This window comes from Drosophila subpulchrella, chromosome 2L (assembly GCF_014743375.2).
Source record: "Drosophila subpulchrella strain 33 F10 #4 breed RU33 chromosome 2L, RU_Dsub_v1.1 Primary Assembly, whole genome shotgun sequence".
Lineage (NCBI taxonomy): Eukaryota > Metazoa > Arthropoda > Insecta > Diptera > Drosophilidae > Drosophila > Drosophila subpulchrella.
Genome location: NC_050610.1, coordinates 3,348,214 through 3,365,294, shown reverse-complemented (window position 1 = coordinate 3,365,294; position 17,081 = coordinate 3,348,214). Strand labels below are relative to the sequence as shown.

At 39.5% G+C, this 17,081-nt stretch overlaps 1 protein-coding gene across 9 annotated transcripts in view; it reads right to left on the bottom strand.

The window, feature by feature from the left end:
- Positions 1-553: 553 nt before the first annotated feature.
- Positions 554-17,081, bottom strand: part of LOC119548732 (calcium/calmodulin-dependent 3',5'-cyclic nucleotide phosphodiesterase 1) — a 114,601-nt gene continuing 98,073 nt past the window's right edge. For 8 of the 9 annotated variants that reach the window (XM_037856244.1, XM_037856245.1, XM_037856238.1 and 5 more), the window contains 3 exons: positions 5,617-5,866; positions 2,999-4,118; positions 554-1,272 (listed from right to left, as the gene is read on the bottom strand). In XM_037856244.1, coding sequence (XP_037712172.1) covers positions 1,115-1,272; positions 2,999-4,118; positions 5,617-5,866 — 1,528 coding nt within the window. In that variant the 3' untranslated portion in view covers positions 554-1,114. Of the gene's footprint in view, positions 1,273-2,053; positions 2,198-2,998; positions 4,119-5,616; positions 5,867-17,081 lie in introns of those variants that run through there. The other variant, XM_037856239.1, reaches the window with a different exon arrangement.

The following is a 17,081-nucleotide window of genomic DNA, read 5'->3' as shown; positions in this document are numbered from 1 at the left end:
GTTTTTCCCCTTTTTATCCTGCTCCTGTTCGATGGTAAAGAGCAGTGGTAAATCTTAAAAGAATGGTCCCGCTATCAGACATTTTGAAAAACGTTTGAAAACATTTCAAGTTGGTTAAAGAAAAGAAAACCGAAACGAAAGGAAACCAAAACCTCCTGCGACTCAAGCCCTCCTCGTCGTCCCCACACTTTCGTCCCGCGCTCTCGTATAAAAATAAATATGTTTGTAGAAACGTGACTATTATATCCTTAACAATACATACTAAATATCCTTTCGTATAGGTAGCTATGTGCATTTGTAGAGTGGAAAGTTGTAGATCCTCTGCTTTCGTCTTGGTTTAGGGCAAAGTCTGTTAGGGGTCAGTGGAGAGAGTATGTACAAGTCATATAGCTAGTTGTCAGGTATTTTCTGGTTTAGTTTTAGTTAGGTACTTAATATCTAGACAGCTCCCGAAGAGTCTGTCGTCCCTTTGCGAAAACCACTCCTTAAATTGAGCAATTCGAATGCTTGGTAAATGCAAACACACAAAAGTAAAGTGAAAATAATAAATGGAAACGGTTACAAAAATATATGTATTTAATTAGAACGAAATCGCATACATCGAACTTATAGAAATCATACAGTAAATTCCACATTTGACTAAAACTAATAAGAGACAAGTACAACTCAATTCTAAATATAAATGCTCGCAACGAACCAACAAATTCACAACAAATTTCAGTTGAACTCTTCGCTATTTACATCTACTCGTTTTTTGTTTGTTTGTTTTGTGCTTGGCCCTAATATTTCCTTAAGTTTTCTTGTGTGTTGTATTGTGTTTCCGCTTGCAACAACAAAGTATACAGTATTTATACATATATATCGATATTAATGTTCCGCAACTAAGCCTATATAGATGATGTACTAGTCTAACTCTACCACAATTCACATAGAGAGCGCATCTGAAGCGGTTTGCTATTAATATTCTAGACTGCTTCTAAGCTTAGTAAACATAATTCTTGGAGCCCATCGTTCCTCAGTTTCTTTCAGTGTAACCATCCGTATTCGTTCCCAAGTCTCCGTCTGTATTTTGTATTTTGCATTCTGTTGCCCGACAGGTGGCGTGGTGGCCAGTTTAGGCGGCAGCGCCATCTGCCGGCTCCGCGGCTGCCTCGCTTTGTTCGCCATCGGCCGTTTCCGCTTCCGCTTTCGGCTTGCTCTCCTCCTCTTCCGCCGCCGCTGCTGCCGCTGCGGCTTCTTCCGCTGCCGTGGCCAAAGCTCGTGCCTCAGCATCTGCAAAATAAATTCGGTTCTTTAGAATTTTGCACTCTATAAATAAATAAAAATTAAGTTAACGTTTTAAGTTTTAAATTAGTGATTGGCGCCTGAAAATGGTTTAAACAACCTGCATTTGTAGTCCCTGGTCCCTAATAATAGCATAAGTCACACAAAATATTTTTGTACACTTTCGTAAAGTGGTTTTTAGCACAAAAAAAAGAATTTAAAGGTAGGACACGAAATATTAATAATTGTATGAATTTAAAAGAAGTTTGAAAATCTATATTTGAATTGCACATTAAAAAAACAAACTTTGAAAAGTTAAGACTTTACTTAAAACGTGTACTTTCTCAAGTCTTCAACATACTTCCATACTAGCTGGAAGTCAGTTTTTAACAGGGCATTTCGATAATTACTTTCTTTTCTTTTGCTTATAAATTTACGTTTCGAAAAATATAATTTATAACTAATTACTTTACTTACAATTTGCAAACTATATTTTATGGGTTGAATAACTATAAAAATAGTAATTCAACTACAATCCATAGTTATATAACTATTTTTAAGGGTTTGTTTACGTATTACTTATGAGTAACTATTTGGTTGGTAAAATTGACAACTCGATGGTTGTGGACCGTTTCACAATTATATTGGTAAGTTTTACTAATCGGTTTTTTGTGCTTGGAATCTGTTGAAGAAAACAGATGACGATTTTGTAATAGGAAAAAAAGGAGAGCAAGTCTAAAAGCTTTCTTTGATATTATTGAAAATATTTTATTGTGAAGGTACAGTGTCTGTTTTTATAATAACCAGCAAAAACCTTTAATTTTTCTTGAAGACTTCCTTTAGTTTGTAGTGGGATTGGGATTGTTCTTGATCTTGAATGGGAAGGGGTCTTGATTCGCCTAATGGCCGCTCTTTCGGCGCCGTTCCATGAGCTCTGCGTAAGAAGGTTTATGCATGAATAATAAACGCCAATGGCAGACTACAGATCAAAGCGAAGGACAGGTCAAACTCAATTAGCGCAGTTAATGTGGCTACAAAAAGCGCCCAAGTCGGCAGGCAATTAATATGATAATGAAAGAAGCACTGCACTCAAAGACTACATATTTAAATAATCTTTTACTACATTATAAACTACCTTTAAATTTGTAAGCAACATTTTTTGTCGAGCTAAATACGTTTCAGATTCCAGGTATTTAACATTTTATGAATTATAGGTACATAAACATATGTCATTAAACTGGGGTTAAGCATTTATTTTATTAGTTTTTATCGAAAGTTATTCAATTTAATTGTTTTGTGTAAACTAGTTTTTCAATGTAAAGGAACTTTGTTATTTAAGTCTAAGGTTTGGTATCAAAACTTAAATACTGTTTGAGAGATGAATTCCCATTTAAACAAAAAAAAATAATATTTTGTTAAATACAATTTGTCAGATATAAAATTTCTAACACAAAAATTTCTGAGTCTCAAAATGGAAGTTAATATTTGAAAAATTTGCACTCCTGGTACATTCCATAAAATAAGTAATTTTTAAAAGAGATGCAGAAAATAGAAGGCACTAAATTTGAAAAATGATTTCATAATCCTAGAAATATATTCCTAAATTCGGAATTTGCATATTTTTAAAAGCAGTTTCATGGATCTAGAAACGTAATCTGTAAAGCAAGATATATTTTTGTATATGCTTTAGCGGCTTAACTAACACTACGTGGTTTTCTCAGTGTAAGCAACCCACCTTTGACGGCCTGCTCCTTCCATATCCGCTTGTTCTCGACCAGGCAGGTGAGCCAGGGCTTGGGTATGTTGAACTTGGAGGTGGTGCCGGTGACGCTCTTGCGGGCGAGGCACTCGGCGGCGGTGGCCTTGACCTCGTTGCGATCCCGCGGCTTGTCCATGCTGGGGGTGATCCCGGAGTTGGGGATCACGATCGAGGAGGCCACCGGCTCCTGCTCCACCAGGGTGGCGGGCTTGCCCTTGTTCATCGGCGCAATGGGGGCCAGGATCAGTTCCAGCATGTCGGACATGACGCCCATGCTGGGCTCCACGATGAAGTCGATGAAGCAGATCTGCGACTCGGCCACCAGGGTGTTGTTGCGGTCGCAGAGCGGGCTGAAGGGCAGGCCCAGCTCCTTCTCGAGGTCGCCCTGGCGGAAGAACTCCTCCAGCAGGAGCATTGTCCAGCGGTGGTGGACGCCCCACTGCTTGGCCGGATGCGAGATGTCGCAGCAGTGGAGCACCAGGGACAGCACCTTCTGCTTGTCGATGGTCGCCTCCTGGAGCGTCAGCAGCTGCCGCATGGCCTTCATCTGCTGGAAGTGGTTGGTCATGTCGGTGCCCAGGACCATTTCGATGACGAGGCCGCGCAGCTCGCGGAACTCCTCGCGCGACAGATGGGACAGGATGTTGAACTCGTCCTCGCGCAGCAGCCGGAAGCTGGCGCTGGCATGGTGGTTCTCCAGGACGGCCCGATCGTTGTACAGCAGGGCCGTCTCCGATCCGGACATCACGTGGAAGTTGTTGGTGGTGCCCGTGTGCTCGTAGTCGTGGAGCAGGGCCGCCAGCAGCGAGGCGAAGATCTCCAGGTCCGTCAGCCAGTTCATCAGGCCCGTGTTGCACAGGCAGTAGTGGATCGTCTGCATCACGTCCACGGCGTGCAGGTTGTTGTGGTACGGGTTCCTGTACCGGCAGTAGCCCTCCTCCACGCGGTGCAGGAACGCCTCCAGCGTCCCGGGCGCTATCTTGAACTTGTGGATCGACCCGTAGCGGTTGAACAGCTCGTAGGCCACGTACTTCACCACCTGGCCACTGGCCGCCTCCGTCAGTGCGAACACGTCGAACGTCCAGTCGTCCAGGTTCTGCGGGGAAACATGATCGATAGGGAATCAATATCTATCTCAATACAATTCATGTAGTGCAATTACGGATGAATTAGTAAAACAATAATTTCCAGCTAAAATTTCGTGATTAATAGACAAACTTCCTTTAAGAATGTGTTGCTGTAAGGCAACGTTTGTCAGCCTCCCATTAAGCGGACAAGGGCAAAAAGCTCTGCTCGGCCTCTGCCGCCAAGGTACAGTGTACAACAGTGGTTGGCATACACAGCGATGAGCTGCCCCGTGAAAATTACTCACACATATGAGATACAAAATGTCATTCTCGAATATTTTAGTAAAAATATTTATTTTTTGGACATTACTATGTTTTTTTACTTATTTGCTTAGAAAAGTTTTTTTTTTGGATTTTGAGATTATATGAAAGATACGTTATTTTCATTTAAAGGGAGTTTTACTGTTATTTTTTATTTTTTTTTAAATATTTAAGGTTTTGGAGTGTAACCCTAGTTTTGATTGTAATTTTCTGAAAATGTTTATTTTATTTAAGCAAGAAAGTTTTTGAAATAGTTCTGTTTTTGAAAAAGTATTCTCTGAACAATTTGTTGAATCCATAAAAAAAATTTTATTCAGTTTTATTTAGATTTATTGCACATTTTATCATTTATTACAACATTTTTAGGGTTTCGGAGTGTAACGGCAGCTTGTATTTCAAATGCTCAAAGTACTCATTGAAACGGGTCTTCAAGATTATTATAGGTAAAGGCATATAGATTCAAAAGGCAAAACAAAGTTCTTTCAAAAAATACACCTATCGTGAAAATACATATTTCGGAAGTATTCCATATTGTAACATATTGTAGTGTATTTAAATACCAATTCCTTTGTTTCTATTGAATTTTCAAATCTACATTTTTATATTCGCTGTTCTAAAAGAAATTACTTATATTTTCAACTTCTCTATGGTTGTATGTACCAGATTTTGGAATGGCTTTAAAAGATATACACAGAGAGATTTCTGACGTTCTCGTCCGAGTTAGAAATGTTCTTAAAAATAGAACACCATTGCTTGCATTGTGTTTGAACCAAGTTGAAATGGCGATATTTATATTGTATATCTCAACATCTAAACTATTAGTCCAGTCAGTATACTTATTATAAAGTTGTTAAATAAACTCAATTTGACTTTTCTCTTCTCACCATTTCTCTCCAGAACATTGATACCAAAATGCACATGCACGGCTTTTAAGAACGAAGGTTCTCAGTTCAAGTACACACAGAGAGCAATTTTCGAGTACATAAATATATCTCTTTGTGTATAGAGAGAAATATTCGACTATATGAATATTTCTCTATGTGTATATATCGAGTTTTACACCAAATCTTTAGGTCGCTGTAATATCCAAACGGCTGCTAAGCCAGAGGAACGGCAAATGAAGTCAGATTCATTTCGATGAGTACTTTCAAATTTTGAAATCCAAATTGGGTTTGGACTTGGATGCAATATTTTTGACCAACTCACCTTGAGCAGCCTGACCACGTCCGGTGGGAAGGCCGTGAGGGCCGAGCTGGAGACGCGGCGGTACATGCGGTCCACGAAGATGCCCGCCCGGATGGCGTGGGCCACCGAGCGGAACTTGGGCTTCTCGTCGCTCTTGCGCCGGCTGGTGGCCATTTGGCGGGTGAAGGTCGAGGCCAGCCACTCGCGCACCTCCGGAGGCACTGCATCCGGCTGCACCTCCGACAGCTCATCGTCCTCGTCCGCCAGGCGCCTGCATTCGGAGGGGATTCGGGGTGGGGTGGGTGGAGAAGAAGACCATTTATTAGTTCGATTGCGCATAGTTGGCTTTTTCCGGGTTAATCAGTTACCAAAACAATACTCAATAAACGTACAAAATTAAACCGAATCTCTTTTATTGGTTATCTGCTTTCGAGTTCGCAAAGCTAAAGTTAAATTCAACTCAAGTAAAGGCCAAGTCTAAAACAATATCAATTTAAAAAGGAAAAGTAAGTTTTTGTGTTGATTAAAATTTTGCACGGAAAAAGGAAAGTTTTTATTGTTCGGGGGTAGAAAGAAAGTTTAGTTTTCGGATAAAAGTTTAATTAGTGAGCGAGGAAAACAAGTAGTTTTTGTTGGTTAAAGTAACATTTATAGATACAGATAGGTAGCTAGGTGTATTTGCATTAGCTAGTTAACATCTCAACAAGTTTGGAGGCGGGTGGGTGTGGTTTTGTGTTTTTTTGGGGAGCAGAGTGAGTGTGCATAAGTTGCTACTATGCAAAAAGCTGACAAAGGCGGGCAGAGTGCAGCATGCTTCGTGTGGCATGTGGGGCGGTTGGTGTTTCTGTGTGTGTCTTATGGGGTGGTCGAGGCGACTCAACGGATTTTCTTAATTGCATGCCAAGTATCTGTGCATATTATGTGCGACATCAAAACGAGAACAGGAACAGCAAGACCTCGTGCTAGGGCGACAAGTTTCACTTGCCAAAGTCGCCAACTTGTTTACAAAGGGAACCCAGTCTTCCTAATTGGCTCCCACACTCGCACACAGTTACCTTCCCACTCACGGTTTGCAAAATCCCCAATAATTGGCCCATTAAAGTCCCTCCTTTTGTCAGAGATCCAATCAATGCATTTCCATGACAACAGTGCATTTTCCCCTCCAGCTGGACCCATCTCAAATTTCTTATGATATATGCTTAAACACTACCCACAGTTGAACAATTGTTCAAGCAGAGATAATGGAATACCCTTGGCAATCGAAGGGAAAATACCTTTAGACATAAGATTATTATTTATATTAAGTCTAAACGCTTACAACTTTAAAGTTAAAATATTAATAATATTAATGCATGTATTGATTCAAGAAATACACAAAGATGGTAGTAAAACAAACTGGATGTTTTTGTTTTTGAAAAAAACTTTTAAAAACGGCATTTCGATATATGAAAATTCACTTTAGGGAGCAAAGAATGCCAATTTTGATAATGATTTAAAAACATAGAAGAGCTCATCAAGTCTTTGGTTTTTTTCATCAATGTTTTTAACACCATTCACTTTCACAAAATATCAAATTTATACCATTAGGAAATTATTTGGTAGGGTATACATTTTCTGAAATTGTATCCTTTTTGTAAGCCTAAGCGAATCGGTACTGAAAGAGCAACTGGTTCTTTATATTACCTAAGTTAAATTTTAAGTGAAATTCCGCAATAGCAATATTAAATTTCCATACCACGAAGTCACAATATAAGCCAATTAGTTTACAGCTAAAAATATTAGATGTCAAAAATTGTGAATATTAAATTTCTAATAAAATGTTAAACGAAGTTGACATTTTTCTTGGAAACCCATTTTCCTCTCATTACTTGGCATTTTCCTCTTACCCACACAAATTTTTTAAAAGCACTTAAGCGCTCCTTAGAAACTGAAAGTCTCAGATAGAGGGAGATAGAGAAGGGCAGACATTTAAAGCGGGGGAAAGAGACAGGAGACTGTTTGAAGCGCTTTTGACTTAAGCAAATTAGCGGAAGATTCAATTATGGTTAATTAGACAAACTTCAGAGCTCGGTGAGTGGGCTCCGTCGCTTCCTCTTCCCACAACTAATCTATGGCGCCTGCACACGTTTTCTGCCGAAGATTGTCGAGTATCTCCCGGATTAGTGGGATGCCATGAGGGATTTCAGCCATTGCGGTGGGTTATGTGGAACCATAGCATTAACTCAGAACCAACGGATTGCAGGTGAGTCTAAGTGGGCGCCGTGTTTTCAAGAAGTCATTTACATATAGTTGGTGGATTAATTGAAGTACCTATTCAAATAACTATGGTGATATTTACATTTAACCAAGCTCGTTCTCCTTCAGAGATTGAAAATGGGAAAATAGGTTACAGCTAATATAAGAAAAAGGTGGATGATAAGTTATTTAAGGAGCTAGATTTGGAAACTTAGGTCACCCAATTGCATGTGAATAATCTAAAATCTTCGTGGTGTTATAACTAGACATTGGATTATACGCAAAAAACTATTCCAGACATTTGATTGTAAGCGAAATTTGGTTAAAAATAAATTGTTTTCCTGAGTTTATTATTAGACCTGTGCTTGAATAAATTATTATTATTTTTTCTCACCAAAGTTGGCTTAGACTTCAATGTAAGGACACAAAGAAATTCTAATTAATGAATTAAGGTCACTTAAACACACCAAAGAGAAGGATAAATATCCATTTATAATTGTTTCATCTCTTGATTTAAAACGTTGCTGTCCCTAAGTAAATAAAATTCGAATATCACAAGTTGTACCACTAGAAATCTCTCGTTTTTCTTGCACACATTTTGTAGCATTCACTTTTTGGTATCCCCTTTTCCTGGTCCAATAATTTTCCTATGAAGTTTCCCAAAAAATAAATGGGTTCCCTCCTTCCCGACACTCTTCCTGCACAACGCTCTCTATAAACTGCGGCGACAGTCTGTCATGTGGATTTATTTTCTGTGCATTTCCTACCAAGTGCTGCGGTTGGGATGTTTATTTTCCAGCAAGATAGTTCACTGAGCTTTGCATTGTTCTACTGGTCTGTTTGGCCGTGTTGGTTTTTGGTTTTGCAGTAGAGTTATTCCGTATTTAATACCATTCGCTCAGCATGGCATGCTCCGCTTCAGAGACACAGAACATTGGGTTTTGGAGAGGTCACTCTTTGATCTCGAGGGATCGTATCGAACACTTAGAGTCTTTCGCACCTTTTCTTCTTCTCCTGCGTCTCCTGGGCGCGGTACTGAATTATGAACTGTATCAGCTCGACGGTGATGACGCTTTGACGGCTGCTTTCACGCCTCAGACGACTCATGGTGATGACGGTCAGCCGACTGGAGCGGCTCGCCGATGGCTCCTCGGATACTTCTGCTGGCCCAGATACAACACCCTCCTCCCTCGGACATGGAGTTCAGGTGGAGGTTGACTTTGTGGCAATGTCGTGCCCGCTTTTTGGCACTTGAAATTAATACATCACTCGGAGGAACACTTGTTTTATTTCGGGGCAGGGGCAGGGGCTCTCGATTTGGGGTCTCTACCACCCCACCACTTCACTTTCGTAATTAGCTGGCAAAACAAAATGCGCTTTTAATGACGGGACAACAACCAATATTTGTGCAGCACTTTGTTTTTCCTAATTTTTCCTTTGGTCTGCGGTACGGAACTCTTTTTTGTCGCTCGACTTTAGTGTACTTGGCCCGTCGCGAGTTAAGTTTAAACTGAATTGCGGCGAGCGCCAGCGAAAAAAACCCGCTGACGGTTGGCGAAATTTGGCCAGAAGAAGCCATTCCAGCTCCACTTGCGTGCCTCCGGGAGCCCGGGAGTCCTGGCCCAGCAGGATTGCGTGTACACAGCCACGGACGGCACACGCCAACTGCAGGAGGAGGAAAATTTAGGGCCGGCAGAAAATGGAAGACTTGGAGAAAACCGTGCTAGGTGGCCCATATCAATTATGTCAGCAGTAAGACATCGCCGAGTCATGCCAAGCCCAACACAGAACTATTATGTACCAAAGACCAGTCACTGGGAGAATCGGCTATATACCTTGTTCCCTCTTTAAAGATTTAAAAAGCTTTAAGATTGTTCAAAAATTGTATCTTTTCTATACTGAGAGATATAGAGGAAATAAGACTTAAGGCACTGAGTAAATTTGTTCACAGTTTAGGATGGTCTATTTCTTAATGACGCTTTCATGATCTTTTTGGAAGAGACCTACCTTTAAAGAAAAGTTGCTACTATTTAGTCAAGAAAAGTTCCTGTCGTCTTAGTTATAACAAAACAAATAAAAGTAGTTTTACTATAGGATCATCGTTTTGTAAATTAAAACACCATAGGTCTTGGAAAAATGTTGTTGGTAAAATATTTTATTCTGTTCATGAATAATACAAGCCAATTTTAAGTACACATTAACTTACTCATTTTTCCTAGAATATTTGGTTAACAATTGGATGTTGTAGATCAACTATATAAGGCAATGATTCATATAGTTTGAGGAAGAGTTTTATAAGAGCGCGTGAACATTTACTTTAAGAAGCTTAGATTGCTACTTTGGATAATTGGTTTGAAATATGGACGAGTAATACTATTTTTTCATTTTCTTGCATTCATGGAAAGCAATATTTAGCATGAAGATATCAGAAAAAAGGGTTTTTGAGTGAATTGAAAAGAAATAAAGCAAGCTTATAAAACCTAATGTTGGGTGTGTTTATTTCCAACCTTTTATCGTGAGATTTTAAGCCAATCCTGAATTGTACTCTTAATTTTGAGCGGAGTTCTTATGGTAGTACGATTTTTAGCTTTGGTAAGCCCTTAACTTCTTTAATTTTTCGGGACTACCTACCCATTTTTCGCCTAGTGTATTTCCAAGCTGGATCTAGTCCACTCGTGCACACACAAATATATATATATTTTTACTATTTCCCGCAAAACAATTACACAAAATGTTATAAGGCATCCACAAAACAATACCGACAAAGTATCCCGAAGAAGAACAGCTTTGGCTGTAATAACCAGCAGAAGCAAAGGGAATAACCGGAGCCTGATAAACACGACAACGTCACGAATTCATTTAACCAGAATTCGTAGCAAGCAGCCAAAGTATCTGTGACTGAAAGTAACTTCCTTTTGGCTCCTTGGCGTTGCCTTTTGTTTAATGACTTGCCGCGACCCCTTCCTTTTTTCTGTGGGATTATTATGGGGAAGGGTTCAGGGCGGTTTGGCAGTAGGCCGCCATAAAACCAGGTCCATTTCGCCACCACTTTCCCAGTTCGCTTACCAATTGCATTTACCATTCGTGCTCGCTCTTCTTTTCTTTTGATTCAATTTTCATTTCTCGAGCGTGCGGCAAATTGCGTGCTGCGCGTTTGCTAAAATAAATTGCATCAGTTATTGGCACATTTGCATGATTTCTCCATAAGCATTCCCCTCAGTTTTCCCAGTGATATGCAGTTGGCCAGCACGCGAGCTTTAATCTTGGTAACATGGCTTAAAGTCTGCAACAGGTTGCAGCTGTAGTCGAATAAGTGCAGCGCGAAGTGCTCCGAAAATGCTTGTATAATTAATTGCAGGGATTTTTTACAAGCATTGTTGGCGAAAGTGTAACTTAACAAATGCATCTCAATTATTTTGTGAAATAGTGAAAATACTTAAACACTTTTGGGTTGAGAAGACTATTACAAGAGCTATTTTCAAGTTCCTAAGCTTTAAAAACACCCTTAGGTGTTTCAATTGAAAATAAGTTCACTGCTTTAAGAAACGTGAATGTTTCTCAACTTCTTGAATATTATGTTAAACTTAATTTTTAAGGGTACTTTGCAAGGCTATTAAACTATCCTGGGTACAACTAAAAACTCTGTTGCGTAAACCTAAAACCTGAAAGTTTCTGGAGACTGTTCTTTAATGGTTTCGGGGCGTTGGTTGATTTTAGGGGTCATTTGATGACAGGAACTGGGGTAAAAATGATGCCACTATTGCGCCGTAAAGGACCAATGATAATGCGTTTGCCTGAGACCCGGCTTTCCCCACCCACCCACATCCCCCCATTTTCCAGGGAAGCATGCTACTTAATAGTTATGCGTGCAATTTCCTGTACTTGTGCCTCGAGCGGTTTGTCGTTGCTCCCATGACGTTTTTGTGCGGCATTTCTGGCTGTCATCGCCGTTGACGGCACACGGGAAATTGCTGGCAAATTGAGAGCTTTGTTTTGTGCCAATGATTTTGTGTTGGCGGCTTTTTGAAAACTCACCAACGAAATCGGCTCACATGTCCCATTACCCTCTTCCCCACCCACTTTCCAACAGTTATGGAATGGGGTGGAGATTGCACAAGGACGTTTGTATAACATAGCACAAAAGCCAAGGAAAAAACCTGGGAAGAATACTGCGAGGGCTGCCTGAAGAGTTTATGTTGCTAAAGAGGGTTGGCTTGAAACTCTGCTTTTGAAGTAAAAAAGCTGATGCTAATCCTAGAACAATCTTCATAAATAGTAATTATGGTGAAACGATAAAATAAATATAATTTATTTTATGTTTATACATCCAATTTTTAGGGTTTTCCCTGGGAACAATATTGCGAGGGTTGCTTGAAGAGTTTGTTGCTAAAGAAGGTTGGCTTGAAACTCTGCTTTTGAAGTAAAAAGGCGTATGCTAATGCGAGGACAATCCTTATAAATAGTACTTATGGTGAAACGATAAAATAAATAATATTTGTTTTATGTTTATATATCCAATATTTAGGGAAAAACATTGGAAAAATACTGCGAGGGTGGCTTGAAGAGTTTATATTACTAAAGGTTGGCTTTAAATTCTTCTTTTGAATTAAAAAACCAATGCTAGTCCGAGGTCAATATTCATAAAGTTCATCCGATATTTATTAAACTTAATAAAATAGTTTCATAAAAAAAAAAAAAATTTGAATGAAAGAATAAGTAAATTATAATTTACATGTTATTTCAATTATAAATTTAAAAGGATTTAAGACATTCGTTAGAAGGCTATTACTTTAAAAGATCATAAATAAATTAATTTGAACGTAGTTGTCTAAGTTGGCTATAGCTTTCTATAGAACATGTACAGTCCATAAAAAATATGGTCCTTGATAATTTTGTTTAAATGATTTGATTCGATTTGAGAGTAGCCTTGGAATACCAATGAATGTTGTATTTCCAAAGTTTTAAAACCCTTATTAACTTCTTTACCAACTTAATCCCAGAAACATCACTAACAACCCTCGCTTATCAAAGTACGCCCACGGCTTTGTGCGATTAAAGTGCGTATTCGCTTTGTATTACCAGAAAGGCGGAAGACAGGACAGGACGTAATAGCAGGACAACAGACCGGGCCGAAGGTCCTTTCATTTGATGCGACTATTTTGGATACATTTCCCAACTCCTCGCCCATTCCCCAGCACTTCGGGCTGCCGATGTGGCAGAAATTGGCAGTTAACATCATTTGTTATTGATTTTCGCATTGGGTAATGGTAATATCAGCTGGGCTCCTCAAGGTGGGGTCGATTGTGCTGCGTCCCGGGGTTATTTGCTTTTTTTGGGTCACTCCCATTGTACTCGCCGGAAGATGATTGATGAGAGTCGACGACGTTTAGCCACTGTTTATATATGTACCTACTACGGAGTAACCTTCAACTTGGAACGCGGGGGATGGGTTTAGAGGACTGGTGACCCAATTTCCATGCGGTCGATGGGGGTTTGCGACTGACTCATTTGAATATTATCCGCAATTTTAATTGGTCTCTGCTGCAGGTATGAAAACTGCTGCTAACCCATTAATTATAACGCACATACATCACTTAACGAGACCTGACAATCCGCCACCCGTCCAATCAGAGTTAATGACTATTAATGATACAGTTCCAATTACTTGCTTGCCACGCCCTCCCGCCGCTGACGCCTCCTCTGCGGCATATTTGCGAATTTTCCCTTTAATTGTGATTTATTGAATAATTCGCATTTATTTTCAGAGTTCGCAACTTTTTCACATATTTTTCACTATTCTGTTCGATCAGCGCGATGTGCGGGGACCGAAAACGAAAACACATTAAATTTATTTCCACCTTATCGGCATGAATGGAGCCGCAAAATGGCATTTAATTTGTGAATTTTTCAACAATAGATATCTGCGCCGTTGATTACGACATTCACATGCGCGCATACCCATGAGCAGTTTTATATCTACCTCAAATTTTACAGAGTTTGTGATTCCTGCAGTTCCTCGTTTCAGCTTTTTGAAGTTTTATTATTATTTGTATTTATCATAATTAAACAAAGCAAAATTGCGTCAGCGACGGCGTCAATGATAAGATACTTTGGGTATTATGGGTACTTTTATGGGTCTTCAGTGTAAGCATTTATGCAAATGGAATAGGAAACTTGAAAATCGCAAAACTATAAGTACAACACAACGACTGTTTTATTTTTTGGAACTGGCTTAGCTATACCTTTCGGGAAAATATTACAAAACCAAAACTTGTAAAATCTTTAAATTAAATGAGAGTGTTAAGCATATATTTTAAAATGTAATACCTTGGATTTTTATGAAATCCGTAACTGTATGTAGATTATTAATTTTATATGTTTAAATTAAGTAAACAAATACGTAGTCGAAGGCCTTATAGCTAACACTGCCCTCCTGTGTTAGTATTAGTTTTGTAAACTTTACTATCATCTTAAGTCAATAAATAAATAATTTTATGTAATTATTTAGAACTTGTTATTCAACCTTATAAGTTTGAATTAAATGTTCAGTATTATATTATTCCTAAGAATGTCCAACCTTATTATAATGAAAGTAAATTACCCAGAGTTTTTCTTATTTCCTTTATTTTAGCAGGTCTTCAGATCGAAGTAATTTGTGGGCTTTTAGGGAAATCCTTAGTACGCGCGGCTTCCTTTTGACGATTTGTCTTCATAAATCGAAAGAGGGCTGTCGCAACGCCCCCCTTTTAAGAGCTTAAAACCAAAGCCAGGGATTTTCTCGAACTGATTTGGGGGCTTTTAGTAGGACAGTTCCCCGCAGACCGTTCCTAACCAAACGGCTGACTTGTGAGCTTTGCCAAAACTGACGCGCTAAACTAATTTCGGTGTCGACGGCACATGTAAACCGAATTAAAGTGACGGCCTCTTGGAGGACGCACATCCTTACTTTCCCCACCAGCGGCGCTTGGCTTGATTAATTTTGGACCGACAAGTGCGAGACGCAAATCATCATCTGAGTGGGTTCGTGGTGACGGAGTGCAGAGTGCGGGTAATTGCGTATTTTGCGAGTGAACACACAGAAAGACAGCAGAGGCAATCACAGAAATGCACCCGGAGAAAGTAGGAATACGATCGGATTTCTAATGGTTAATCGCGGAGTTTCAAGTATCAAATATTTTTAAAATTTCGAATAACTAGAAACCCGCAGATGGTGCTAATTTATATATTTTTTGTACACTCGTAGTTCTAGTTTAAATAAAAATTTTTTTGGTTTTTAAATATTTCGAAAACATTTCAAAAAATGGTATTCTCTAAATTGATTGATACAAATTTTGTTGTGAAATTTGTAGGTTATGTTATGATATTTAGTGGCCATTCCAAAGAAGGTGGTCTTCTATGGATTCAAAACTCAACCCAATCGATTAAACATTTTTGAGAATATTGTTTTATCTCTCTGCTAAAATAATCTTAGAAATTTAGTTATTCATAAAATCTTGACCTATAATGTACTACATTTTTTTACAAGTTATTTTAGATTTTTCTAAAGCATTTAAATATTATATTCATACGCTATAAGCTTTATGCCTTTGTTGCTATATATTCTATTTTTAAAATACACACTATATAAGCAAATTTCGTAATAATAGTGCATCACCCTTAAATATTTATAGTGTCGAATTTTATATGTAGTTACTATAAATGTTTAATAAATTTAAAATACTAGAGGCATTTGGGAAGTGCTATTTTCCCAGTGCGAGCGACAACATCGAAACAGAACAGTCAGCGTGATGTGGAGGAGATGCTGGGAGGACAAACCGCAGGCGGATGATGCGTCGTTTATTGGAGTTGTCGCCGTAGTCGCCCTCGTGGATGTGACTGTGGCGACGGGCGTAGCTGAGGACGTGCGTGGAGCTGGTGGCCGAGGAGCGTGCCGAGTTGCATCTGGACAGACAAACAAGTACAAATGACAAACATAATGCAGGCGGAGGAGCGCGACTCCTCCGAACAATGGAAAGTCCCCGCTGGCTTCGGTTTTCGATTTAATTTATGGCCCCACCCGGTACTCCCTCGAAAAAAGGAGAACTAGAACAATGGCTCCGGATTGGCTTGACTCTGCGTGTCAAGGCTAAGCCCTCGACGAGTTCTGGGAATCGCAATTCGACAACTTAATGCCAACGGCAAGTCGATCCGAGCCATCTCCAGCTAATTAATCACAGCCACCAAATGGAGTGGAACCGGGTGTTCGGGGATGAAAGGAGTGCGGTCAACGAACGGCGGACAAAGAAGATGCAAACCCAATCAACCGAGAACGATGTGAGCAAAGATATATGCTCGAGAACCTGACAACTTTGAGATACCCTATTATGTAAACCACCCATAGTGATAAAAAATATTAGGATACAATTTAGTTTCCTTAAAGAAAAATTTAATTGTCATCTACGTTGCTTAAATATCTATCCCTTCTTATACCGATTAAAATGCTGTCTTTATTTAAGTTATTCCTAAAAATATATTTTCTCATCTACGTGGCTTAAATTTCTATAAATTTTTTACCCACAAAAAGCTGTCTTTATTATCATCGTTTTTAACCCCAATGACTAGCAAAGGTTGTAGAAAAAACCTATAAGCAAAGGCAAACTATTTGCGCACTAAAAGGAAAATACAGCGAGACCTTTTTCATAAATTCCTCTTCATGTTTATGTTGCAGGAATAGTCCAGAATAGCGGGCTCCAAATGGAACCCCATCAAAGTTCCCATCATAATAGAACAAGCTATTTTCATAAATTTCCATTACCTACACCCAAAAAGCCATGATAGAAATGACCGCACTTTCATCAGACGAAAGCGTTCAATAAAAACCGGGCGAGGGTATGGCAAATCATTGTGGGACTTTGCCCGCTTAATCAGTCTGCTGGGAGCTGTTATGGCTGCCTGGGATTGCTGTCCGCCGCTTGGTTACTCACTCGCTCATCCCGATTCCGCACTCCCGTTGGCAGTTTCAATTTCGTCGCGCTTATCCCCCACATTCCCGGGCAACAGCAGCAGATTGGAGCTCCCTGCCAGTGCAGCAATGCATATAAATGGCGTAGCAATTGAAAGCCATTTGTTATGCGAAGCTTTGCTTTGTTCCACAATTAGAATTGCCAACTGGGGACACTCGGCGAACTTGAAGACGTTTACACAGCTTAAAGAGCAGCAGTTCGGATTATATTCAAGTAGGTAATACATCTTTAGGGTAGCATACTTGGAAT